Here is a 24,929-nt window from a genome sequence, read left to right as displayed (position 1 = left end):
TTAACTGCACCAGTTTGAACTCGTTACCTTTATAAAAGACACCTCTCCACACACTCAATCAATCAGACCCCAACCTCTCCACAATGGGCAAGACTAAAAGAGCTTTCTAAGGACATCAGGGACACAATTGTAGACCTGCACAAGGCTGGGATGGGCTACAGGACAATAGGGAAGCAGCTTGGTGAGAAGGCAACAACTGTTGGCGCAATTATTAGAAAATGGAAGAAATTTAAGATGACGGTCAATCTCCCTCGGTCTGGGGCTCCATGCAAGATCTCACCTCGTGGGGCATCAATGATCATAAGAAAGGTGAGGGATCAGCCCAGAACTACACGGCAGGACCTGGTCAATGACCTGAAGAGAGCTGGGACCACAGTCTCAAAGAAAACTATCAGTAACACACTACGCCGTCAGGGATTAAAATCCTGTAGCGCACGCAAGGTCCCCCTGCTCAAGCCAGCGCATGTCCAGGCCCGTCTGAGGTTTGCCAATGATCATCTGGATGATCCAGAGGAGGAATGGGAGAAGGTCATGTCACTCATGTGGTCTGATGAGACCAAAATAGAGCTTTTTGGCATAAACTCCACTCGCCGTGTTTGGAGGAAGAAGAAGGATGAGTACAACCCCAAGAACACCATCCCAACCGTGAAGCATGGAGGTGGAAACATCATTCTTTGGGGATGCTTTTCTGCAAAGGGGACAGGACGAATGCACCGTATTGAGGGGAGGATGGATGGGGCCAAGTATCGCGAGCTCCAATAACCTCCTTCCCTCAGTAAGAGCATTGAAGATGGGTCGTGGCTGGGTCTTCCAGCATGACAACGACCCGAAACACACAGCCAGGGCAACTAAGGAGTGGCTCCGTAAGAAGCATCTCAAGGTCCTGGAGTGGCCTAGCCAGTCTCCAGACCTGAACCCAATAGAAAATCTTTGGAGGGAGCTGAAAGTCCGTGTTGCCCAGCGACAGCCCCGAAACCTGAAGGATCTGGAGAAGATCTGTATGGAGGAGTGCAGTGTGTGCAAACCTGGTCAAGAACTACAGGAAACGTCTGATCTCTGTAATTGCAAACAAAGGTTTCTTTACCAAATATTAAGTTCTGTTTTTCTGATGTATCAAATACTTATTTCATGCAATAAAATGTAAATTAATTACTTTAAAATCATACAATTTGATTTTCTGGAAAAAACATTTAGATTCTGTCTCTCACAGTTATATATATATATATATATAATTTTGGGCATTTTCAATTTCAGGTCATAGCGCCCAATAATACCATTATTTTCCAGTACATCCTTTGCCTGTAAACTGACATCAATAAGGAAACAAAATAAATAGGAAGCACAAAGATACAACATGGGACTCTTTATTGTATAATCAGATTAACTTCCACAACCATTATAATTTAGTGTGCAAACGGGAGAGCAGGAAAAGACAGAACACAAATAGAACTCATAAGTACAGCTTTTCATAACTTTTACCTTTAAATGCTTAACATTCCAACCCATAACATCACCACTACCACAAAACACATCTGTAGGGATCTCAATCCAGCATCCATTCTGATGCCACATATCTAAATCCAGTGTTTTATCTATATAGCCTACCGTAGTCTCCTTAAGCAAGAGCCATAAGCAACCAATCATACCCTTCCTCCACTCTTCAATTTCAAGTGTCAAAAGTTTAACTCAAGGCTTTTTCGGTTTTAACATACGTTACATACTCGTCACTAATTACACCACTTTGTAAAACACACACTGGCCTTTAACCCCTCTCGCAGATGACCTCAATGACACTTTGTTCCATAGGGGCAGGGTCAAGGCAGCGGTGGGCGGTGCTGCCCACTATTTCGTCTAGCAGGAAGTGGACTAGGTTCTCATCTGAGACAAAGCGCCACAGGTACATCTGCAGGTAGTGGCAGTCCACCTGGATCTGCTGCAGGCCATATCGGCCAAAGGTGCGCAGGCGAACACACTCCAAGAACGTCTTCAGACTGATCTTTATGATTCCTGTCAACACCGAGACCTGAAAGAAGGGGCAGAGGGAATGAGGAGAGAGAGAGAGAGAGAGAAAAGGGGGTGTGAGGTAAGTTTGAGAGCCCTATTACGGGTAAGTAAAACCCTAACCCATAAATTAATTAATTAATTAATTTAAAAACGGTATCAAAGACTCTTGGAAGTGGGCCTACCTTGTTAAACTCCACTGGGCTAAAGATGTCAATCCTCTCAGAGAAGAGCTTGTGTATGTTGCTCAGGAGATTGGTGTCCATAGGAGCACTGCAGAGACACAAATGGAAAATTGCATTTCCTAGGGGCATACAATCAATGAATCAACTTGATCTTCGCTTTAACTGTTTGAATTTCAGTAGCTGTAATCAATTACTATCTTTCCTTTGTTTCCATCTCATTGTGTGTTTTCTAAATGTTTCTTGTAATGTGCATTGTATTGCAACTGTGTATGAGATATAAATAAAGTTTGATTGGATTTTAATGAAATGTGTGACAGAATTCTGCTAGACTAACCCTCTTGCCAAACCTCCTTTTATTAAGATCTAATGTGGATTTATATGTTGTTTGTCCATCAACTGTTTGGTACCTGGGTGTGTAGCTGGGGGCATAACGGACTTGCTGCCTGGAGCTGCTGTAGACTGAGAAGGTCCTTTTGCTGGAGTCACTACTGTGGGCCTTCCTCACACCCTCCTCATACAGAAGACCCACCTATAGCGCACCACCAGGAGGAACAGATAATCAGGAGGACGCAGTCATTGAGGTGAGCTAAACCGCTAATATGGACTGCATGCTCAGTCATGCTCTTTTAGTGTAGCTTATGGTTTTCACTCATGATTGCGTTGCAACATCTACAAGGGAGTTACCTGCACATCAATAGAGGTGGTGTCCTCGACCACTCTCTTCATCACAGCGCGGACGTTCCGTGGCTCGATAGTGTTGACCCAGTCTCGTGTCTCGACACTCTTCCTCAGCATCTGAGAGATGATCAGGCCCTGAACCTTAGGATATTAACCATAGAGGGGTCATCAGGGAAATACAGGGAATAGGCAGGTAATGGTAATTTGCAGCATGCAAAATTGTTGATGTTGAAAATTGTTGAAATTGTTGGTGTATTGTTGAGGAGAAGCAGCACTTTAAAATGTATAGATTGGGGAACATGTTAGATGCTGAGGTACCTTGACGTAATGATTCAGTAGCTTCTGGGCTGCCTCTCTGGCCTCTCCACATAAAGCAGTGACTGCAGTTACAGGACTGTGATGCTGTGAGAGATGGACAAGAAAGGGGAGTTGAAAGAAAGAACATAGAGACATTTTATTTCTGATATTCACAGCAGTAATATGTACAATAAAGCCATTGTGTATGCAGATGTAAGAACATGACATGTAATAAAGACCTCTATCTTTTGGAACTTTGAATTTTAATGTATGGTCCAAATACATACACTCCGCATGCCCCTCTGCCTGTAAGTTTCCTTCTCCCTATTGTAGTAACTTTTAGAGGTCAAATTGACAAATGTACCTGCACAAGGAACTGTTCGTCTGTGAGGGTGAGGATGTAGGAGATGGTAGAGGTTTCGTAATCCAGGCAGAGGCGAGACAGCAGCAGCAGGAGGGCAGGGGGTGTAGAACCTCCTCTGTCTCCTGCAGTCTCACAGAACTGACGTGAAGACTGGCACACAAACTTAATGAAGTTGACCACAAGGCTCTCACGCACACCCTGGCTGCAGAATTCCCCCTAGAGAGAGAGACCCAATCATAAGAAGTGACCAAACAGAATGGCATGTGTCAGCTATACATAACAACTACATCATTATTCATTTAGCTCACCTTGAAGTAAGGCTTGTTGGAGAAAGTAATGTCCTTTGCTGTGAAGAGGTGCACGGACGCCAAAACAGACTTGATCTGATTCAGAATTGAGGCTGAAAGGGAGGAGAGGAGCTCTGGCAGGCTGGCAGGGGCATCTTTACCAATGGCTGAACCCCCTAGGAGAGACCCGCCTCCAGCCCCTGAGGTTCCGACCACAGAGAGCCGGGGGGCCGCTAGAGCCTGCCTCACGTCTGTCAGGCTGTCCAGGTAGAAGCTCTGGAGGGCTGATAGGTACTGTTTGATCCTCTCTCTGGCTGCTCGAACCACAATCTCAGTTCCCTGGCTGGGCACATCAGACCCAGGGAGTAGTTTGGCCACAGCTTGGAGCCTGCGGTGGAATCGGTCCAGAGCCCGGACGAGGAGAGAGTTATCTCCTACCCCTTTCTCCTCCTGTATCCTACGCTCCACCAGGGAGAAATAGCGCGTGGCCAGGGCATCCACAAACACATGCAGCTTGCCATTAGCCATCTGGGGAATGTTTTTGGTTGCTAGCTCACCCTCTTGAGGGCGATTGACAAATAGTTCTTGGTATGAGGCAATGACCAAGCAGAGGCTGCTGACAAATTCATTGCAACCCCTGTCTATGAACTCCAGAATATCAGTCCTTGAGCTGAGAGAGAGGAATGGACTGGATTTGGGAGAAGAGTCAGTGGGTGAAACTGGTGCAGCTGACAGTCCGCGGGTGGATCCGTCGGAGGGGTCGGTCACTGCAGTTGGTCCAGAGGCAGACGGGGGCTGTCTCAGCTCTGCCTCCAGTCCTAGGAGATCTCCTTCAAGTCGTGATTGGGCATGACTCAGGAATTTGTCGCAGAGTTCCTCTGCTGGCTCGTCCAGCTGCAGTAGAAGCTCTACACACTCTGACAGATCTTTTGCACTTGAACCCCCATCCCTGTAGGTATACAACACCAAGCGGAAATAAATCATCCCTTCAGGACAGACATCATCAAAATAAAATTGATTTGCAACCAAAGGAAAAGTGGTTATTGAGACACGTCAATATATGATGAGAAAAAGACCTAGAGATAAATAAGATCATTCTTACCTGAATTTCTGCCTGAGCTCCTGTGCCAGGTTTTCCATGATCGCATGGCAGTCATCCTGGATGCCCCTGAAGGAGGGCATGTGGCTGTACTGCTGCAGCACGCAGCGGGCACGGCGATGGGAGCTTACCGCCTGGGCATAGGCCTGCAGCTCCAGACACTTATTCAGCCTGGCAGGCATCTCAAACAGGAACTGCAGCTTCCGCAAGAGAGTGTGGACCCCTGGGAGGGATGTGGGGAGAAATTAGAGTATTAGCATATTAGGAAGTGGTCCACAGTTAATAGTTAATAGTTAATAGCGTTAATAGTTGGAGACTGTCACTTTGAGTGTCACTATGACTCACCTGACAGTTTGGTGATCTGTGCGTGCTGGTCCTGAAGAGTTCCACTGATGCGTGCACTGAACTCTGTGATAGCAGCCATGTTCGTGGAGAGACAGTCCATTTCATCCTCCATCTTTTTAAAATCATTCTTCATTTTTCTGATTGTGTCTAAAAGAAGATGAAGGCATTCATTCATCACATAACAGTGACAGTGAGTGAGGTCAACACAAACATGATCTACAGTAATCACTAAGTGAGGCCAGCACATTTGGGTTGATGAGACACAGGAGGGGAGAGATCTTTCATCTCACCTGTAGCAGAAATGAACTTATTGTAGTTCTCATACACCAGGGTCTGCATGTCACTGTCCAAGGAGCGGATCTGTTTGACCATGCAACTCTCCTGGTCCATCAGCTCTCCAAGGGAGCATTCTCTCCTGAGCTGCAGGGTTAGGGTCAGGGTTATATAGGGTATAGGGTTACCAATATGACACATTGGTTAGTTTAGGAAAATTAAAACTACAGCAGCTAGCACCATTGAGGTACAATAGAGACTGATGACATGACCGATGGGCAGATTGCGTTGATTGACTTCCTTTAGGAAAATAAATGTTTACTCGTATAAAATCAAGAGACTAACGATGTCCTCTAGCTGGTTTTTGTTGTCTGTTGTTTGAAGGCTCTGCGACCAGGTTAGGAACATAACCATATAAGAACTTTACCTTATTGAGAAACACCTCTGGGTCGAAATGCGGCCCGTTTATATCGCAAGGGTCCAAGGACTCTGCTTGATCCGCGGTCTTTCCTTCCTCGTTCAACCCATAATAGAGCTTCAACATCCCGTGCACTCGATGCTGCCGCACGGGGTCGGTGGAGGGAGGTGTGGTGGCCGCCGCCGGAGCACCGGTGTCCCGGTCCATTTCGACTGAACGCCGACAGATTCTTATGAATCACAAGGGAGACGGAGGACTAATCAATTCAACAGCTAACTGGTACATAAGTGACAGCAATGCTGTATGACCTGTCACTACCGCAAACACAGTTACCGATTACCGTAATGGCATGAAGAGAAAACGATTCTCTGGGACAGAACGGAGCGAAACCAGCAGGTGGCGTCAGCAAAAAGACTTGAACCTTATTTCAGGAATGAGACATTCACATGAGACGTGAATCGACGTCGACACCTGAATCAGACATGAATTTTTTTTTATTGTTAAAAAATGTTCTAAAAAAAAGAAAAGAAAAAAAAAGAAATCCAACAAAACCGTATACGTATATTGCAAATATGAATATTATATAAAATCTCTATAATGCTCTAAACCGTTTTTTTCCAGTAGATTAGTACAAAGCTGAATAAAAATGTCAAATAATGGTTTATCGTGAATTTGACTAATCCTAGTCATGGTTAAATTCGGTAGTGCATATATAATATAAACTCCTAAGGAAAGACAACAGTGAAGTTACAGGGTTTGATAGACAGTCTCACAATGTACACACAACAGGTAATAATGCAATTTCATAGCAGATAAAAGGCATCGTTAGTAACATTCTGATGATCATGTTTAACACAACAACTCACCCCACACATTTACCATTGCAGTCCCCCAGAGGCCAATTAACGAATACAAAAGGCACTTGGTCTTTTCATCCAGAGACTGCTTTGGAAAACAACAAGGTTTCATATGATCTACTGTATTGCATCATTGGTGTGAGAATAGAAAGAAACAGAAATGAACAGAACATGGATAGGAATCAAAAGACCCTACTAATAATAGTAACTAAACAAAAAAAATTACCAGATATAAAAACGTTACAGTATTTAGATGAATGTATCAATAGTGCAGTTTAAAATATTGAACAATGTGCACATACAGTGGGTACACTAGAATCCTTTAAACTTAATACAACATGCATAGATAGCTTGACTTAAGAATTATGAATCAGACCATTTTTGTAGTTGTTTTTGCGTCCACATTTGCATAATTAACATTGACAGCTAAAACAGTTGAAACCACATCCTTCAGGTTTTTTTTTCTTTTAACACTGAATTGCATAAACTACATACTATGCATTGTGTCACTCATTCCAACACATCAAGCAGGAGAAAACCGCAGGGTAACTGTATTCAGTAAACACACACACTATGGTGGATCGTGAAAATGAACAGCTCCCATGCATAGTGTGCAAAAACAAAAATGACCCTTTGAATTTTTAGGGTTTAGTCTGGGATACTGAGTTGCACAGATGAACGTGTCATTTCTGATAAAGGAATACAGCACTGTACATGATATGAGAGACAGACTCTGGGGGTCGGTCTCTCAGACATGGCATAATCCTGGATTTAAAAGCATGCTCAATGGAGAATCACCATTGAAATAGCTTTTAGTTCAGGACTGGGCTTAATCTGTGTCTGGGAAACCACTGTTTGGAGTAGAGCAGCATAGATAACTCCAAGGTAGACACACTTGTTTTGAAACAAAGACTGAGATTTGAACAAAATACAGTCATGGAACCTTGAATATTGCCACCCTTTCAGACAATACACCGCCCCCCCTGTGTTTGGTTTCCTGGTGTGTTGCATACAATACAATAAAGGAAAATGTAGTCACTGAACATGGATTCCATCACCTAGTGAGACAATAAAGGTCCTCTATAATTTTAGGGTAAAGCTAAAAACAAGGTCATATGGTGAATTTTACCACTGCTAGTGGTTTCAATTTGACCAGTGAGGCAGGCATTCTAAACTTCACTTGATAGCCCCAGTATGCCAATATTGTCATATGACTCCATACACACACAATTTATCCATACATATTTATTCACAAGTATATCCCCCTTTTGCTCTTGGTCCATTGAGTTTTCACACTCAAAGAGTTAAACTCAAACTCTTTGCATGTCTTTTTCTTTGAATCTCTACGTGCATGTTCAGTTTTGGTCTCCAGGTAGCATACGGCAGTGTCTTCATCCTTGTTCTAAACTCTCTGCCACCTCTACTGGGGCAGAGTACGTGGGCGGCTGTGCCTGCCTGGTGAAGAAGGAGGCAGCTCTCTTCGGTTTCAGACGTTTGATTTCTTTCCCTTTGTCCAAAAGACAACAAACACGTTTTAAAATTCAATGTTTAGTTCCACAATTATAAAAATAAAAATAACCGAACATCCAAATTATTTTAGAAAGTGGACATGCTCACCGTTGTCCACGTAGCTGATGGTGTTCAGAGAATGGACTCGACTGCACACCACACTGCTCTGCCTGCGCAGTTTCCCACGCCGCCGCCCTCCCCTTCCTCTGTCACTGTCACTGCTCCCAACCTGATCAGCTGACTGGTGGGAGGCACCATCATCACCATCGGCTTCCGCTGCTGGCCCTCCCTCTGCTGCAGACCTGATCTCCACACAGAATTCTATAAGGCCGCTCATAAGCTCTGCCTAAGGGACGGAAGGGAAGACAAAACTAAACATCAACTCGGGTCACTGAAGACGAGATACTGGTCCGAGTCGTACCTAAACCTTTCCAGTTTAACAAAGCAATTTTTCAATGTTCATGTCATAGCTCTGCACAGGAGCAGTTTCTCCCATTTCAAAAGAGTGAAGCCTGAATAAAGGCCTACCCTTAAGCACAGGGCATTCCTTATACAAACAGTCCACTTCAAACATCTAATGAGCTACAAGTCCGGTTGTGCTGGTCTCTATAGCCTACATTCTATTCAAGAGGTTATTTAAAAGTTTCCACTTGTCTGCTTGTGTGAGGGCTTCAGAATAACATAGTGATTAACAACAAGTCATTTGTCATTTAAACATTTGATTACATTAGAACGTTATTGTCATTGCATTGAGTACAAGTACCAGGCAACTGGTAAAATACCGTCTTCCGGGATATTTCACAGACAATGTGTCTAAATGTATAGGTTTCCTTACTTGTTTCGAGTAGATCTTCAGTAACTTGTTGACAGGGGTGCCGGCCTCCTCCCCATCAAATTCGAGCCACAGGATGTGTGAGTCACCCTCCCCCTCAGGGTAGCTGTGGTCCCATGACAGCTCACTGAAGCGCAGGCCCAGAAGTACATGCTGCGGATAGATAGGGTCAAGGGTCAGGAGTGTGAGAGAGACAGGGGGAGGTATTTTTATCAGCAATGAATATCATCTGGTTCGTTCCAGCACCGATACTCTCTCATACTAGTATGCATACAGTAAAATAGACATACCGTACTGTTTTGTCAGATCAAAGTGTAATCATTCACTCATTATCTCTTTGCAGCAGGTCTTACCTTCTCTTTGATGTCCATCACATACACCCCCTCCAGACTGATCCCCACATTCACAGCTTTGCGTCCTGCCCTTTGGAGGATCCCCTGGGCCGGCTTGTCAATCTCCCCCGAGAAGAAAGCACACCTGTCCCGACAAGAAACATTAGCAACCGCTGCTCCACACAGACATGCAAGTGACTTACCACAGTTAAAACAAATGCACGTGGTTGAATTACACAACCTATTCACTTTCATGTCACAGAATAATACTGTAACTATTCAACGGACTCCTGCTGTGATGTCACTCACAGCACCATGAAAAGAGAATGTTATTATAAAAATAAAAAAAATAATAATATTTTATACATGTGATCCGTACGTATAAAGTATAAAGTGAGTTTTTTTTTTTTTTTTGTCATCTCTTATCAACTCTTACTCTTCAACTCCAATTTCTCAAACATAGGAATTGCTCATTTTAAATTCAATACAATGGAATTAAATGATAGTATTATTTCTCTTTGTCCCCTTTGCTCCATACCCGTAGTAAGGCAGAGAATGGCATGTGCTGAGGTACTGACGCAGGTGCTGTGTGGGCTCGGGTGGGCTGCTGCCAGAGGTGCTGATCTTGTGATACTCCTCAAGCAGGCTCTGCTCCTGCCCTGCCTGGCGACCCCCTTTACCCCTCAGGGCTGAGAACAGGCCCCCACCTCCGCCTAAAACATGTGCAGGTAAGAAGGAGGACAGCTTCTTCTCCCTAAGAGAGTTAGGGAAGGAGGGACAGGAATGAGTAGGGTAGGTACTGTAGACATAGCAAGAATCAGCCAATCACGAAGATGAACATTTTCAAATGTCGGGCTTTGTTTACCTTATAGCAGCAGTTGCTTTCTGATTGTCCAGATCTATTCCCTGCTCAAGGGCGAGAGTCAGCACTCCCAGACTCATCCAATGCTCAGGATCACAGGGGTAGCGTCCCCCGAGGATGTTCCCCCTTGCCTCGTCATACAGGAGTCTCAACACACCCTCATCTTCAATCTGGACAGATTGGCAATGATGGACAGACCAGATTACACATACAGTACTGGGAGGAGGGGATATTCAGATTATGTAAACAAACTCTCTTGAGAGGCAAACTGAAGGACACAGCCTTAAAAATAAGGAGGATTTCTTTCAAATGTTTCATATTAAGATCTGATTCTGATTCTGAAAATGAGATAAGAGTACAATAAGAAAGCCGTACCTGCAGTTCTTTAGACTTTGGATAGAACACATTTCGTCTGTACTGCAGACATGGTTCATCTAAAAAGGGAAACAATGCAGTGTGGAGGGTATTATGCAAAAATATTTTCATGATGACAGATAAGGTAAGGTTTAGGATTAATGATGGCCCAGAGTGAACTCCAGGACAGATTAACAGAGCTGTATACAAAACAATTGAGATTAAAAAGGGTAATCAAAATGGCTGGGAGACTAAATGATCATTTTACAGGAATACTGAAACATAGAACCCATAGGAACACACACAGGCTGATCTCAACACACACCTTGAGATATGTCCTCCTCCGAGGCCTCAGTGAAGCGATAGAGCAGGTCCTGCCACTGGCGGCACAGTTTGTATGGCTGGTGCTTTGGCTTCAACTGCAATTCTGTGAAAGGAGGGGAAAGCAGGGAGGTGAGGCACAACAACATTGTTGTGATCACCTTTGAAAGAATGATAACTATCCCTTCTAAATTTACTGCATCAACATTATTAATCCAGGCTAGAAATTGAAAAGAGATTCTCTTTTTTTATCAGTTAAAGTGATAAAGTGGGAAAGTCATAATAAACATAGAAGAGGATACACATATTCTGAGATTGATACATTCCTATTCACACTATTCTAGGATAACAAATGGACAGAAAAAATGACCTCTTTTGCAAACAATGCTGGTCTTTCATCAAGAACGTAGTTCAAGACAGGACACAAAAGATTAGTGTTTCAACATTTTGTAGGACATACTGGGAATGAGCTAGAATAGCACTGGATTCAACCCTGTTCATTTGAAAGAAGAAGAACAGAAGAACTGGGTAGGAAGTAGCCCATGTATCAGGACTTCCACGAGGTGCTACACTATTGACAGTGTTGAATAATTTTGTAGCAGGAGTCAAGAAAAGTCTGAAGTTAGATGGTTTGAGGCATAGTGCTTAAATCCTACCCAGCCAGTCCCCAGTCCAATAGTAAACAAACCTCTGAAAAGGCAACTGGAAAACATTTGGACTTAGTCCATATATTAGCTACATTGGACATTTTGAGATGGTTTGTTTCAAAGGATCATCATGTCGTCGAGTCCCTTCCCCCGTTAAGTAAATGTTAAAACCTGGATAATCGCCTTCTTCTAACTCCTCTGCATCCAGATGCACCATAGTGGCATTATAGCAGCCTGAACGAGCCCTTAGCTCTATTCCTTTATTGTATTTTCATCAAGATCAAGTGTAATGTGCGTCAACTATCCAACTTCAGACTTTCCCCCCCACTGATGAATACGGTGGTGGAATGAGATCAATGCTTTCACTAGGGCTAGCAAGTGAGAGCACTGAGAAATTGGCTACGAGGGCTGAAGGGAGGTGAACCGCAGAGAGGAGGACTGTCATTATTATTACCAAGGAGAGGGGAGCAGAGCCAGAAGGCAAAGGCTTCCTGGGCACAGTCTGGGATGTGGAGAGCCTCGCGGACACTGCGCCCTAGTTCCTGCACACTCACACAGCCCACCCCTTCCACACCACACAGGTGCACTGCACTGTCACCCACCAGGTAGACAAGCACATCTTGAGCTGTTAAAAAAGCACACAGTTAGAAAAGCTGACACCATTATTCTATCATGCAAAGATGAAACAGCACAATTAATAAAAAATAAAAAAAACAGCCAAATGATTGGTCCTTTGAGATCGGTTTTATATAACATAAGTGCACAATAATCCCTTCTCATCTTAGGCTATATTTTGCAGAACACAACCCGAGAACAGGAACACAGGAACTGACCACGGGTGACAGACGAGGCGACACTTCCCCTCTGCGACTGGCTCTCTGATGGCTCCAGAGGAAAGCCAGCCTCATCTCCTTCCATCTGGACACAATCCAAAGTGTTCCGACATCAGTGGGCATCATCACGACCACATTTCAGTTAGTAGTAGTAAGTTGGCTAGTTAGCTAGGTAGCTAAGCTAAGCAAAGCTAACTAATGTGATGACACAACAGACTACATTTACCGTTAGCTACGCGGGTAGCTTAACATTAGCTAGCAACATTTCTGACCAATTTCAACCTCTATAAATATAGCTAACGACATGAACGCCGTTCGATGGTTATAGCTAGCTTCTAGGCGACATTTTCCCCCAACCGATCAAGCGAAACTAGCTTAGCTGGCTAGAGTCACACACTACTGACTAATTTTCAGCGCAAACAACTCACGGATAATAACTGTGGCTGTCTGTGCTAAATCACAACATTACAATCGAGTTACCTCTTGATGTTGAAGAGGTAGTCTTGACAATCCCAAGAAAGTATAAAAAGTAAAAAATTCCTCAAAACTATTGGAAAAACAACAGCAACAGTTCACCCAGAGACTGACAACTCAGGGTGATCATTGCCTGACAGCGCCCACCACCAAACTGCACAGCTCTCTCGGCCCACCCGATTGGTCACTCGCCTGTAATCTTCGGCTGTGTTCGAAATGGCATACTAGCATACTGCATACTAGCATACTCAATTAGTATATACTGCATACTGCTTACTAAATTCATAATAAGTATGCCAATACCAGCCGACCGAAAAATCTAGTATACATTTCTTGCATACTAAAATTTCACATAATCTACAGTGTGAACGCACTGCATACTCAAAATCTACCTCATATCTAGTAGGAGTAGTATGCTAGTATGCCATTCCGAACACAGCCTTCCTCTCGCATAGCACCTCTAGTTACGATGCGTTACTGCCATCTACCGTCTGTTTGAGTGTCGGTATGCTAGTGCCAAATCGACAATGCGCATTTTTACCGCTAACGGGCAGCAGAGTCATTTAAAACCTTCGCATGCATCGATCCGATACTTTCTTGAGACGTATCCTCCTACTGCATGAATAACGTAGGTGCCGAAAGAATAATCTTCGCCCATGATACATGTGTCTGTTTTGTGTACTCTGCAATGAGGTGACTCTGCAACAGGTGCGTCTTTCTAAACCAATCTAACATTTGAGATAACATTCTATCAAGTGTGTCTCTCTTTCTCGCTCAAAACAAGAACAGCACTTCTAAACACTAAAGCTATGTTCTATTCACTGATGGGTTAATATGTAGTTCGACCAAAGTTAAATATCATTTTGCCAACCAATGGCATATTTAGAAGGGATTTAGTTTTTACTATGTATATCTAGTTTCTACTATGTATCTCCATACATATACATTCCGGTATGTAGAGCAAAAAGTGCATTCTGTGTGGTTGCACCCAATAAGATCAAAGATCAATCTTTCTTTGAACTACGTCCCCTCAGCGGTAACATTAATATTGTATTGACCAGAGTATACCGCTCTGGTACTGTAGTAGGTCAGAAGACTAAACTTGAACTAAAAAACTATCTGCTTTGCTTCTACATCAATACACGCTGAAATAATTGGAATTATGCTACACACAATTATTAACAGTATTCAGTAATGTGACATGTAGATCCAACTGTCCATGTCAACCTGTAATGATTAAAACATACTGAGATGCAATGCAATTTATCTTATTTTAGTGCGTGTATCCTGTTGAAACGGAATAAGGCATGCCTTTGGTGGAATTTGTAGCAGGATGCCTTTCAGGTAATGTAAACAACTTAAACATAATTTCTTTAGCAAAATATATTGGGAGGTTTAAATTGACTCGGGGTTGAATATGTCATAGGTGCAGTGGGGTTGGCTGTTGGCCATCCAATGGACACAGTGAAGGTTTGAATAGTATATATATCCATTTAAACATGTGCTGTCAGTAAGATCCAAGATATAATAATCTGTTATTACATAATGCTCATATGTACACCCCATATAGGTGCGTCTGCAGACCCAGGCTAAATACAAGGGTATCTTTGACTGTATGGCTAGGACATACTCTCGAGAGGGGGTAGGTTTTCAATACTAGGGTTTTTAATGGGACAAATGTTTGTTTGTGTATGTGTGCGTGTGTGTGTGTTCTTCATATGTCTAGAGTTTTATTAGAATGCATTTGATACATCCTGTAGGGATCATAATGCATCAGTGAATAATATTGAGTAGCGTTATTCAGTAACACCAGATACCTGTCTATTTCTCCACCATTTCTTTTTTGAATCAGTTCCCTGGGTTCTTCAAGGGCATGGCATTTCCTGTCTTGACGACTGGCATCGCCAACTCTGTGGTCTTTGGTTGCTATAGCAATGCTTTAGATTACATCACTCAGACCAAACGTACGGACCGTAGCCAAGGCAGCCAGGCCTCAGCAGCAGCTGTTTTCATGGCTGGCTGTATCTCAGGTGTTGCACAGGTAATATGGAAAATGGTGTAAAATAGACTTGCAATACTTTAAAGCCCTTTTAGTTACCTTTAACACAAACACTTTTCTTTGCTGTTAGGTGTTGGTTACTGCACCCATTGACCTGGTGAAGGTGCGTCTGCAGAGTCAGACCAAGGGCAGGGCTGGGGCAGGTGGTGACAAATACCGGGGTCCCATTCACTGCGTAACTGTCATTCTTAAGGAAGAGGGACCAAGAGGACTGGTTCGAGGAGGCTGGGCCCTGGCCTTGAGGGATGTGCCATGCTATGGACTCTACTTTCTGCCTTACGAGCTCACCCGTAGGGCTCTGACTGAGACTGGAAAACAACCAGGTCAGTGTGTATTTTCTGCACAGATAAATGGCAAGGTCATGTGTGTGTTTGTGTATATGTGTGTAGAGGTTTTAGTGTAATTTGGGTTGTTTCCCCAAAGATATAGAACTGTTCTATCTTTTTACGTTTGTAATAGCTGTGTTTGTATCTTAAGGCACATTTGCAGTGTTGATGGCAGGCGGGGTGGCAGGAGTGGTGACGTGGGGCTTTGCCACGCCCATGGATGTGGTGAAGGCACGGCTGCAGATGTCAGGTGCCGGGGGGCGAGAGTATCGCGGTGTCCTGCATTGCATGACTGTGAGCTTTAGGGAGGAGGGTGTGAGGGTGTTCTTCAAAGGGCTTCTCCTGAACAGCCTGAGGGCCTTCCCCGTCAACGCCGTCACGTTCCTCAGCTACGAGAGCCTGATGAGGACCCTCTCCCCACTGCCAACAGACTGACCCCAGGGCATACATCCTACACACCAGGGACAGACTGACCCCAGGGCATACATCCTACACACCAGGGACAGACTGACCCCAGGACAAACATCCAACACACCAGGGACAGACTGACCCCAGGACAAACATCCAACATACCAGGGACGCACTGGGACAACAATGGGCCTGTCACGCCAGGGTAGTCCTGGCCCCGCAGCCCACAGGGAATTCTCCCGGTGCTCCAGATGGCCAGTCCGATACTGCTACACATCCACTCCTCCAAAAGGATGGAAAGACTACTATGTGGCACTACTATGTGGCATGCCTGAGTCAACAGTCAATAGCACTAACATTTCTACTCAATCTCAAAAATGTAACCTGCTAGGGGCACTTAGGTGGTGCAGTGGATTAAGCGCTGACCATGTGCAGGGCTCCCGGTTCGATTCCAGCCACGGACATATCCTGCATGTCATCCCTTCTCTCTCTCTCACCCATCCTTCCTGTCATAATCTCTACTATATCTGTCATTAAAAAGAAAAAATACGAGTGGGACTGCCCCACTCAGAAAAAATAACTTTGAATCACAAAAGCCTATTTGTGTCAACCACAATGTGGCCACTCAAGAGAGAACTTCTTAGCAGTATTATATACCAAGCTGTGACCTTACTAGACCTATGTGAATTGTGTCGTATCATCCCTCTGGAATATGAACCTCCTCAGAAACTGTAGCTTCAACAAACCACAATGCTGCTGTGTATAGGCTACCATAGTTGCTGTAATCCATATGTTGCATGAATAATATACTTGAGCTTTATGCACAGCAACAACTTTATAATAAACAAAACAAAAGGTGAAGCAAGTGGGAATGTAGTCTTTTATTTTGGCAATCTAACACTATATTCAGAGACATTATACTGACATTTTACCCTCTTACCCAATAATACATTTGGAAATGTGCAAAAATACCTCTTGCCTGTTCTTCCATCAAATATGAAGCCATTTAAAAGAATGCAAGAATGCAAACATGCATTCCATCAGCTGAAGCTTTATTTGTTTGTATGTTCCTTGTATAATCAAGACCAGCCTTGGATCAGGTCAGGATCTATTTGCTAACATCTAAAATAATACAATTTGCGGTCAGGGCACATTTCTCAATTTACATAACTGACTTGAGTAAAAACAATTTTATTATATTAAGTTGTAAAAGAAATACAGAAAAAAGAAACACAAATTTACAATTAATCTCATTATCTTCTTTCATCCATACAGAAATGTAGGTAAAAACGTATTAGACCCAGCCTCACATTGATTGAGAGGGGTGCAGAATGATTTGTTCACTATCACCGATCACCATGTCTATTCCTGAGTATCACACTCCTCTCTTACAACAGTCCTGATCCATTTCTCCTGGGTTTCCATCATAGGGTTAATTCAACAGATTTTTTTTTGTAATCCCAGTCTCTTAAATCATGTGTGTGCTTCTGTAATGATATGCTAATTAGTTTGTCCCCATTTGTCAGTGCATGTGTGAAGGACGTTTCGCGCTCTCTCTTGGCCCCTTTGGGTATCCTTTCTCTCCAGTGTTACCTCAACTGCACTGTCCAGTTGACACCGGCGTTCACTCCTGGCTTTCGTAGGGTTAACACCGCTGTGTCCTCATCAAACTCAAACTCCAGAGAAGACTCATTCCCATCTGAGGAGGATGGAGGATGAACATTAGGGATATTCTATCAACATAACACCTCAAATTGAACATCTCCTATCAGTTTCCATTCCATGCCTGCCTCCAGCAACACAACTTTACTGCTACCAGTACTGCATATTACATTATTACTTTTCCACAGCCAATTGACATCACTAACCAGTTGTTGTGAGGGTCACAGCCTCAGGCCTCTGGGCTCCCAGGATGACCACTTTCTCTATCCATGAGGATGTGGAGAACTGGGAGTCAGTGGACAGGTTACTGTAGGAAGAGAGAATCTGAGATTACATATTTGATATACAACGGTAGCAAGAGGGGGAACTGGCCCAGCTTGGACATACAGTAACACAGAGGTTTTAGAGAGGGGAGGATGACGAGTGAAAGGATGCCGTCGGTTAGAGGAGGAGCAGACCTGGATGACAGGGTGTTTGCAGTGAAGCGAAGGCTCCTGTGGATGAACTGCTTCTCTGTCTCATGTTTAAAGGTGTGACCATCATCAATGTAGAGCTCTCCTTCTGCACTGCCCTGAGAAGTAAAAATGACATCAGTCATATCAGTTCATGGTTCATGACCACAGCTCTTAACCACAGGGTCGCATCCTGTCATTGGTCAATCTGACCAGAACCATTTTAGTTAAACCAGGTGCATTCTATCACGAAAGAGCCCACTCCTCCGCCCACACCACAATCCTTCGATCAGGCAGATTGAAAACAGTTGTGTACTTGTTGGTCGAGGGCCACGTAAAGGGTGTAGGGATCGTTCTCCATGCAGGCTGAGGACCTGCGCACACGGTCCTTCCGACAAATAATGGATCCTCCTCGCTGGAACACTGGAATCTGTCAGTGAACGTTATTATGTGTTACTAGCTTTTATCTTTGGTTAGAAACACGCAGCTGAAGGTGCAGGTGTGGGTGACAGACAAGAAAGAGGAATCACTAAGTGGTAGTAACAAATTGAAGGACAGGTTCATTGTAACGCATGAAATGCCGCCATGCATTACAATGAGCCTGTCCTCAGATTTCTACCTCCACCAGTGTGCAGATACAAAGACAGTGGATCCATATTAACACTGACAACAAAAAGACTCACTGTGCTCATGGTGACCGGGATATCGAGGTTCTGGGGGCCGTCATGTCTCTGGAAGGTGTGGACATCGTACCAGACCTGTGACAAGAGAGAGAGGAGCAGGAGGCAGAGAAAGAGAGAGGAGGAGGGGGGGGGGGGCAGAAAAAGATGCAGAATTAGATCAAATTACCATATATGCCTCTACAGACCCACAATCAAACTAACCCTCTCCATCGTCACACTCACCTGACCATTCCCAGGTAAGTAGGCTGTTACCCCATTCGACCTCTCATCTGTTACAGGGTGAACCAGGAGATCTTTTCCTGAGACACACAGAGGGGGGAGGATCTGGGGTTAAACGTCACCAGTTTACCAGAGATATGTGATATTTCAGGAATCTCAGAATGTGTTGAGATTGCTATAATACAGAGTGGCCCCTTTTCCGAACCCACTCACCTATCAGGAACTCATCGTCGATGGAAAATGTGCCACTGTCCTCTGGATACTCAACCCACAAGGGTCTAGAACACAAGAGAAGGGGAAGGAATTACACCGGTGACAAAGGTGACAAAATGCCAGTAGTTTCCCATATACAATGAATGACTCTGTGTCCCCCAACCCCCTCATGAGGTACAATGACTCTCAGTACTTGTACTCAGCAATGACAATAAAGTTGAATCTAATCTAATGTAATATAGCTCCTGAAAAATGACAGCAGAATGGCCCTCATAACACAGACGACACAGGAGGCCCTACCTCATGACTGGCTGTCCGGTGCGGTGGGCCTGGTGGAACTGCAGGTACCAGTAGGGCAGCAGAGCGTAGCGCTCGCGCACAGCCTCCCTGATCAGAGCCGTATTCTCCGGGCCAAACAGCCAGGGTTCCCGGCGCGGGGTGTCCAGGTGGGCATGGGCACGGAAGAAGGGCTGGTAGGCCCCCGCTTGATACCAGCGCACCAGCAACTCTGAACTGGGAGTCTTAAAGAAACCCCCCACGTCCGCTGGGGAGAGAGAGAAGGGGAGGGGACTTTTGATTTGGCTCTGGTCTCCGGATAGACATTTTTGATATCTCACAGTGAATGTGTCATATTGATGTTGACAGCAGAGGTATGTCATAGTTGACTGGAAAGAAGTATAACAAGTCTAGTATAGAAGTGATCATTCTGAAGACTACGAATGGAAGCATACTACACATAGCTGGCACTGATTCGGGATACAAAGGGAGTTGACCAATCCCAGCCAGCCTCACCTCCACAGAAGGAGATGCCCACGAGCCCCAGACTGAGACACATGGGGATGGACATCTTCAGATGGCCCCACTCCGCTGCGTTGTCTCCCGTCCACACGGCCCCTGTGGGAGAGAGTGTGAACATGCATGGCTGTATGAGAGAGGAGACACTAGAGAGAGAGAGAGAGAGAGAGAGAGAGAGAGAGAGAGAGAGAGAGAGAGAGAGAGAAGGGCTATGGGCCACACATACAGTATAAGGCATCTGTAAGATAATGGGGCTAACCGTAGCGCTGAGACCCAGCAAAGAAGGCCCTGGTCAGGACAAAAGGCCTCTCCACCCCTCCCGAGCGCTGGATTTGCCCCTCTGCTGTCGCCATTTGCTAAGGGGGAGAGGCAGAGGATAGGCTTAGGAGAGCAGAGATCAACCACAAATTGTGAGTGAGGGAGAGAGAGGAAAAAGAGAGGCTAATGGCACAGGCAATAGGGGAGGTGACAAGGAACTCTGAAAGTAATTGTAAGATAATGTTATAGCATGGACACTTCCCATTATTTATTAAGATATTTTGCTTGAACCACATATGAAATGCTGTCACTAATCCCAAACCATCCCAACAGTGTAAACATACTGAATCCCACTACATGTTAATCAAACAGTAGGACTGGCCTGTCTCCCTCCCTCCCTCCCTCCCTCCCTCACCACGTAGAAGCCATAGAGGTTGTGGATGTCACGGTGCTCCCAGGTCCCGTGGAGGGCGTCCTTGTGCATGGTGACCTCCGGACCGTTAAACACAGACGGCTCATTCATGTCGTTCCACGTGTACAAGTTCTCCATGGAGCCCTGGACACAGAGGGATGACGAGGGGAAAAAAGTGCAGGTCAGGGTCTCGGAGGTCGTATAGGTAAATCAGTAGCTCAAGGCTCTAATTAACCAGTGAAAGCCAACCAGCCTCCAAGACATTAGAGTGCAAAGTTTTCCCTGTGCTGGGGAAAACATGAAAGGAGAAAACATTGTGATGTGCATTGTGACGAGGACTTTGCCAAATGGATCCATGAGTCAAAGCATTTTAATGGCTACTTGTATTTAAATCCGCCAGGCCAAATAGTGTCCGCCTGATGTAATCAATGTCTTTCAAACGCCGTTGCTATGCACTTATCTGATCTTCTTGCACTTAAATAGCATTAAGGTTGATGCAGGCTCATTAGTCAGCTATAGCTTTTATGTTGGCATGGCCATTTTATATTAAAACACCTGCTAGCATCCTAATTTCACACGTAATTCGCTCAGCTAATGTTACAGAGTTGGATAGTTAACCCACATCACATCAGCCAAAGTATAAATATATACTTATATAAATATAATTCCATAACTGGGTACTACTTTCTTTTAAAAAGGGGGTTCAAGTCAGGTTAAAGGGACTGTAAAAGGAGAAAGAACAATAGTCTGTGCTTTTCTTCTCACCTCATACTGATCGTAAGCAAACATGCTGGCCCACCAGGCCCTCATCTCAGGGTTGGTAAAATCTGGATAACCAGCATTCCCTTTAAAAAAAAAAAAAAAGAACTGTTTAAAAAGGAGGGTAATAGACAGAAATGCACGTACACAACACAGTTCTAAATAATACCAGTCTTTTGGGAACCTGATTCCAGATGGCTTTGTACTGTCCGACATCATCACATGGTGCCTACCTGGCCAGCACCAGCCCTCGTAGTCTCCGCCATCTTTGTTTTTGATATAAAAGCCCTTGGAGCGAATTTCAGTGTGGATCTTATAGTCGCTGTCAACCTTAATGTGAGGGTCCACTATGGTCACCATCTGGACAGACAGCACAGAGGAGACAGAGTGAGGGGAGCAGGGAGAGAGACGAGAGGAGGGCAGGAAATGTACTGTACGGAAATGTGTAAGACAGGGCTTGACGCTTACCTTTTCCCCAGGTAGCACTGTGCTACCATGTTGAAATATTTAGTAGCACACCAAGAATTTCAGTAGCACAATGAAAATTGTGCAATTTTCGTCAACAACGACAACAAATTATCATAATCATAACATATCAAAATGATCATAACCGGCTCTTGGCCGTAATAAAAATGGAGACTCACACAATGTAAAGGGAAAGTAAGAATATTAATTTCAGTTGGCCCACAGTTCGGTATGAACCTCGGTTTTTGGGTCACGGTTCGTGTTTTTTTTAATTTTTTAAATGCTACTATTTATTTACAAACGTACTTTATTTTGCTTATACTTATGGAACTTTAACATTTAGACACATTCCAGAATATGACTGGTAAATTGTATCATATAAATATATATAAACAAAACACTTTCAAATGTAAAAAAATTACATAAACACTTTCAAATGTGACGTGTTGTGGATTGGAACTACGGATCATAAGCTTTCAAATGATGTGTCATACATTGAAATCCGAAAAAAGATGAAGTTAGAGTCATTTGAATGTTGTTAGACGTCAGGCACATATTGGGTTAACCTCTTTGTAATGAAACCGGAAGCAGACGCTGCTAGCAGCTAGCGGCTAACAAAACACAGCGCTACGAACTATGAGAGCTGTATCCCATATACCCATTATGCGCATTTTAAGCGCATATAGGACTCGCGTGAAGCATTTCTGCGACACGCGTTTCTGTTCACTGTTTTCATTCCCTCATCGCTTATACACATAAGTTTGACTGCGCATGACAGTAGTTCAGCTGTCTTTTAGTCGCACTGGTGCGATTGAATGCATTTCCAAGTCGCACAGAAATATATTCACTCGCAAATGCGACCAAAACAGTCGCACTGTCGAGCCCTGTAGAAGAAAAACGATACGTTTGAATCCTTGGACACACCCACATACACACACACACACACACACACACACACACACACACACACACACACACACACACACACACACCCCCCCCCCCCCCCACACACACACACACACACCTTCCGTCTCTTATCCATGAGCTCCTGCAACATCTGGCGAGGCTGTGGGAACTTGATGCCGTCCCAGGTGAAGTAGCGTTTGCCATCTGTGTGTTCAATATCCAGCCAGATGAAGTCATAAGGGATGTCATACTCATCGAAGCCCTGGTCCACCGCACTCACATCCTCCTGGTCGTTGTAGTTCCAGCGGCACTGGTGGTAGGCCAACGCTGACATCGGGGGGAAAGACTGCGTACCTACAGCAAAAAGAGCATCTCTTCTGTAAGGATACACAACCTGGAGAGCTGAAAACTATGTTGTATGGAGTATGAAAATATGCTTGAAGTGAAGGTGTAGAAGCATACTGTCTGATGTGTGTGACTGAAGGGGGAGACAGCAGATCTGCCCCCCCCCCTTCCCCCTCAATGGGCCAAATGGCTACTATGAATTCTCACTGTGAAGTAGTGAATCTTTGGATGTAATATCACTGTAACTGATAAGATGATATCTGATCAGTCTATTCTTACAACAACTCTCCATTTGAATACTGATGGTGGAAAGACTGGTGTAAACCTTCTACTGCAATACCGTGCACTGTCTACGTTAGCATGTCTTTTGCACCATCTAGCTAGACACCAATCTACATTTTCTTAGGTTTTCTTAGTACATGTGTGTGCCATGACAATAAAGTTGAATCTAATCTAATCAAATAAAATAGAAGGTTGAGGAGCATATCTTTCTCTTTCTTGTTTTCTGGTCTGTGGTCCCAGCTGTTGTCTGTGAGTACAGTATACTGACCATGTGGTCTGTTGCTCTTCTTTTCCCTCTCTCTCTGCCTTGTAATAGATTAATTTGTTTACAATGTTATTAAAGCCTCATCTGATTTCTCTCACTTAACCACTCTTGCTCTAGTCAACCCAAACACATCAATTCTTAGCACATAGTGCTGACTTAATTAAATGGTGTAAGATTCGTAATATTGAGATATGCTTTGTTATTAACAGTACGTCACAAAACCTCCTGGCCAATCCTTCATATTGCCAACCGACAAGGCTGGACATGATGGGGAGTACCTGACCTGTATACCTGTTAATGAAGCGTACTGAGTGAAGACATCAGCAGGCCTCGGGCCAAGCATGATGAAGACATCAATGATGCCACTCTCCGAGATCCAGCGGACATCCGTCTGCGGGCCCTCACTTTCGGCCGGAACATAGTCCAACACCTTTCCAAACACCGCCTGTAGGGAAGAAAGTGACCAGTGATGATTGCCAATGGTTAACCCATTGTCAGTGCCAGCCAGAAGACAATAGTCATTGCTGGAGGAGGTATCTCCTAGAACCTGGATCATCCTAGTTGTTCTAGTATTGATTAATGGGACTTTATCTAAGACTTGCCTATCTGTTTTTGTATAACTTTATTGTATGGTTGATCTTTCCATTCACACACCTGTCTCGCGCCGGTGTTGGAGCTGATGTCGACCCATGTCTCAGCTGCGTTAAGCCAGAAGATCCCCATGGTCCTGTGGAGGTTGTGGGAGAGGAGGACAGGCACTGCGCCGTACAGAGCCATGGGGTTAAAGAGCTCGTACTGGAACACATCCAGGTTATAAAGCCTGTAGGGGTCCCCTCCACTACCAAAAGAAACAGAAATCCAAAAAGTGAGCGCTGGATAACCAACATCACAATCAGAAAGCTGCAGTTTGATACTGGGCAGGGAAAAGGGGATTTCTTTTTGACATGGTTAATGGCCAAGGGACCAGCACAGTTTAGACTCTCACTCTGTGTTTTGAAGTTTGAGACTGTCTGCGTGCTCAGGAATGCCATAGACATGATCCACTTGAGGCAGAGAGAAGTCCAAACTGATGGATGAAGGACCTGGTGGGACATAAAAACAAGTTAAACCAGATCATTGTGGAATCTTCGCAAATAGGGTGACATTTCCCATCTGCAACACAGCCCTAACATTGTTTGAAGTTATAAAAAAAAACTGTGACATTGTAAATAGACTGGTCAACAACATCAAAAGCAAGATTGGAATACAGCAGCTAGTCCAATGTCTCTGTAATCTCTAATTGTAACTCGCTTTGGATTAAAAGCATCTGCTATATTATAAATTATTAAATTACAGTGCTTGCCAAAGCATGCAGTTCATTTCCACAAAGATGTACCATTAGGCTTGGTGTCTGCATGAGACTTGAATGTCTCCTCCCACATCCCTGGCTGCTCCTCCTCCTCCTCCTCCTCC

The 24,929-nt window shown here is 44.2% G+C and overlaps 4 protein-coding genes across 4 annotated transcripts; 1 reads left to right on the top strand and 3 right to left on the bottom strand.

The window, feature by feature from the left end:
- Nucleotides 1-1,350: 1,350 nt before the first annotated feature.
- On the bottom strand, nt 1,351-6,154 carry vps51 (VPS51 subunit of GARP complex; the record flags this gene model as incomplete). Its single annotated transcript, XM_080529786.1, has 11 exons — nt 1,351-2,023; nt 2,187-2,274; nt 2,594-2,715; nt 2,871-3,005; nt 3,183-3,266; nt 3,526-3,741; nt 3,834-4,761; nt 4,915-5,134; nt 5,257-5,403; nt 5,547-5,676; nt 5,957-6,154. The coding sequence occupies 11 exons, from the start codon at nt 6,152-6,154 to the stop codon at nt 1,763-1,765; spliced, it is 2,529 nt and encodes an 842-aa protein (XP_080385912.1). The 3' UTR covers nt 1,351-1,762.
- A 350-nt stretch (nt 6,155-6,504) lies between these two features.
- Nucleotides 6,505-13,066, bottom strand: frmd8 (FERM domain containing 8). Its single transcript, XM_080529799.1, has 11 exons — nt 12,975-13,066; nt 12,495-12,579; nt 12,116-12,286; nt 11,019-11,120; nt 10,715-10,773; nt 10,343-10,509; nt 10,016-10,231; nt 9,499-9,622; nt 9,149-9,298; nt 8,422-8,659; nt 6,505-8,311 (listed from the first exon to the last, which is right to left on the bottom strand). Exons 2-11 carry the CDS (start codon nt 12,577-12,579, stop codon nt 8,196-8,198), a joined length of 1,428 nt encoding a protein of 475 aa, XP_080385925.1. The 5' UTR covers nt 12,975-13,066; the 3' UTR covers nt 6,505-8,195.
- Nucleotides 13,067-14,275: 1,209 nt separating this feature from the next.
- Nucleotides 14,276-15,788, top strand: slc25a45 (solute carrier family 25 member 45; the record flags this gene model as incomplete). The annotated part of the gene is made up of 6 exons (XM_080529121.1): nt 14,276-14,312; nt 14,395-14,438; nt 14,539-14,610; nt 14,821-15,009; nt 15,098-15,350; nt 15,505-15,788. 6 exons carry the CDS (start codon nt 14,276-14,278, stop codon nt 15,786-15,788), a joined length of 879 nt encoding a protein of 292 aa, XP_080385247.1.
- An 835-nt stretch (nt 15,789-16,623) lies between these two features.
- On the bottom strand, nt 16,624-24,917 carry LOC308156448 (neutral alpha-glucosidase AB-like). Its single transcript, XM_080529788.1, has 18 exons — nt 24,853-24,917; nt 24,463-24,559; nt 24,132-24,315; nt 23,769-23,922; nt 22,704-22,939; nt 21,448-21,574; nt 21,221-21,300; nt 20,459-20,599; nt 20,045-20,141; nt 19,783-19,884; nt 19,291-19,534; nt 18,991-19,055; nt 18,781-18,857; nt 18,559-18,633; nt 18,192-18,305; nt 17,882-17,994; nt 17,630-17,730; nt 16,624-17,460 (listed from the first exon to the last, which is right to left on the bottom strand). Exons 1-18 carry the CDS (start codon nt 24,896-24,898, stop codon nt 17,351-17,353), a joined length of 2,163 nt encoding a protein of 720 aa, XP_080385914.1. The 5' UTR covers nt 24,899-24,917; the 3' UTR covers nt 16,624-17,350.
- Between the last annotated feature and the right edge of the window lie 12 nt (nt 24,918-24,929).

This window comes from Nansenia antarctica (genome assembly GCF_963989245.1).
Source record: "Nansenia antarctica genome assembly, chromosome: 4".
Classification (NCBI taxonomy): domain Eukaryota; kingdom Metazoa; phylum Chordata; class Actinopteri; order Argentiniformes; family Microstomatidae; genus Nansenia; species Nansenia antarctica.
Note: the sequence above shows the minus strand (reverse complement) of the source record. Positions and strands in the feature narration are given on the sequence as shown.

Excerpts from the sequence above, each read along its gene's own strand:
- frmd8 (XM_080529799.1), bottom strand. The coding sequence starts at position 12,579 with ATGGAAGGAGATGAGGCTGGCTTTCCTCTGGAGCCATCAGAGAGCCAG. Across the intron at positions 10,774-11,018 it reads GGAGGAGGACATATCTCAAG|ATGAACCATGTCTGCAGTAC; the intron begins GTGTGTGTTGAG and ends TTCCCTTTTTAG. Across the intron at positions 9,299-9,498 it reads TGATGGACATCAAAGAGAAG|CATGTACTTCTGGGCCTGCG; the intron begins GTAAGACCTGCT and ends ATCTATCCGCAG.
- LOC308156448 (XM_080529788.1), bottom strand. The coding sequence starts at position 24,898 with ATGTGGGAGGAGACATTCAAGTCTCATGCAGACACCAAGCCTAATG. Across the intron at positions 24,316-24,462 it reads CTCAAACTTCAAAACACAGA|TGGAGGGGACCCCTACAGGC; the intron begins GTGAGAGTCTAA and ends TTCTTTTGGTAG. Across the intron at positions 22,940-23,768 it reads TCAGTACGCTTCATTAACAG|GTACGCAGTCTTTCCCCCCG; the intron begins GTATACAGGTCA and ends TTTTTGCTGTAG.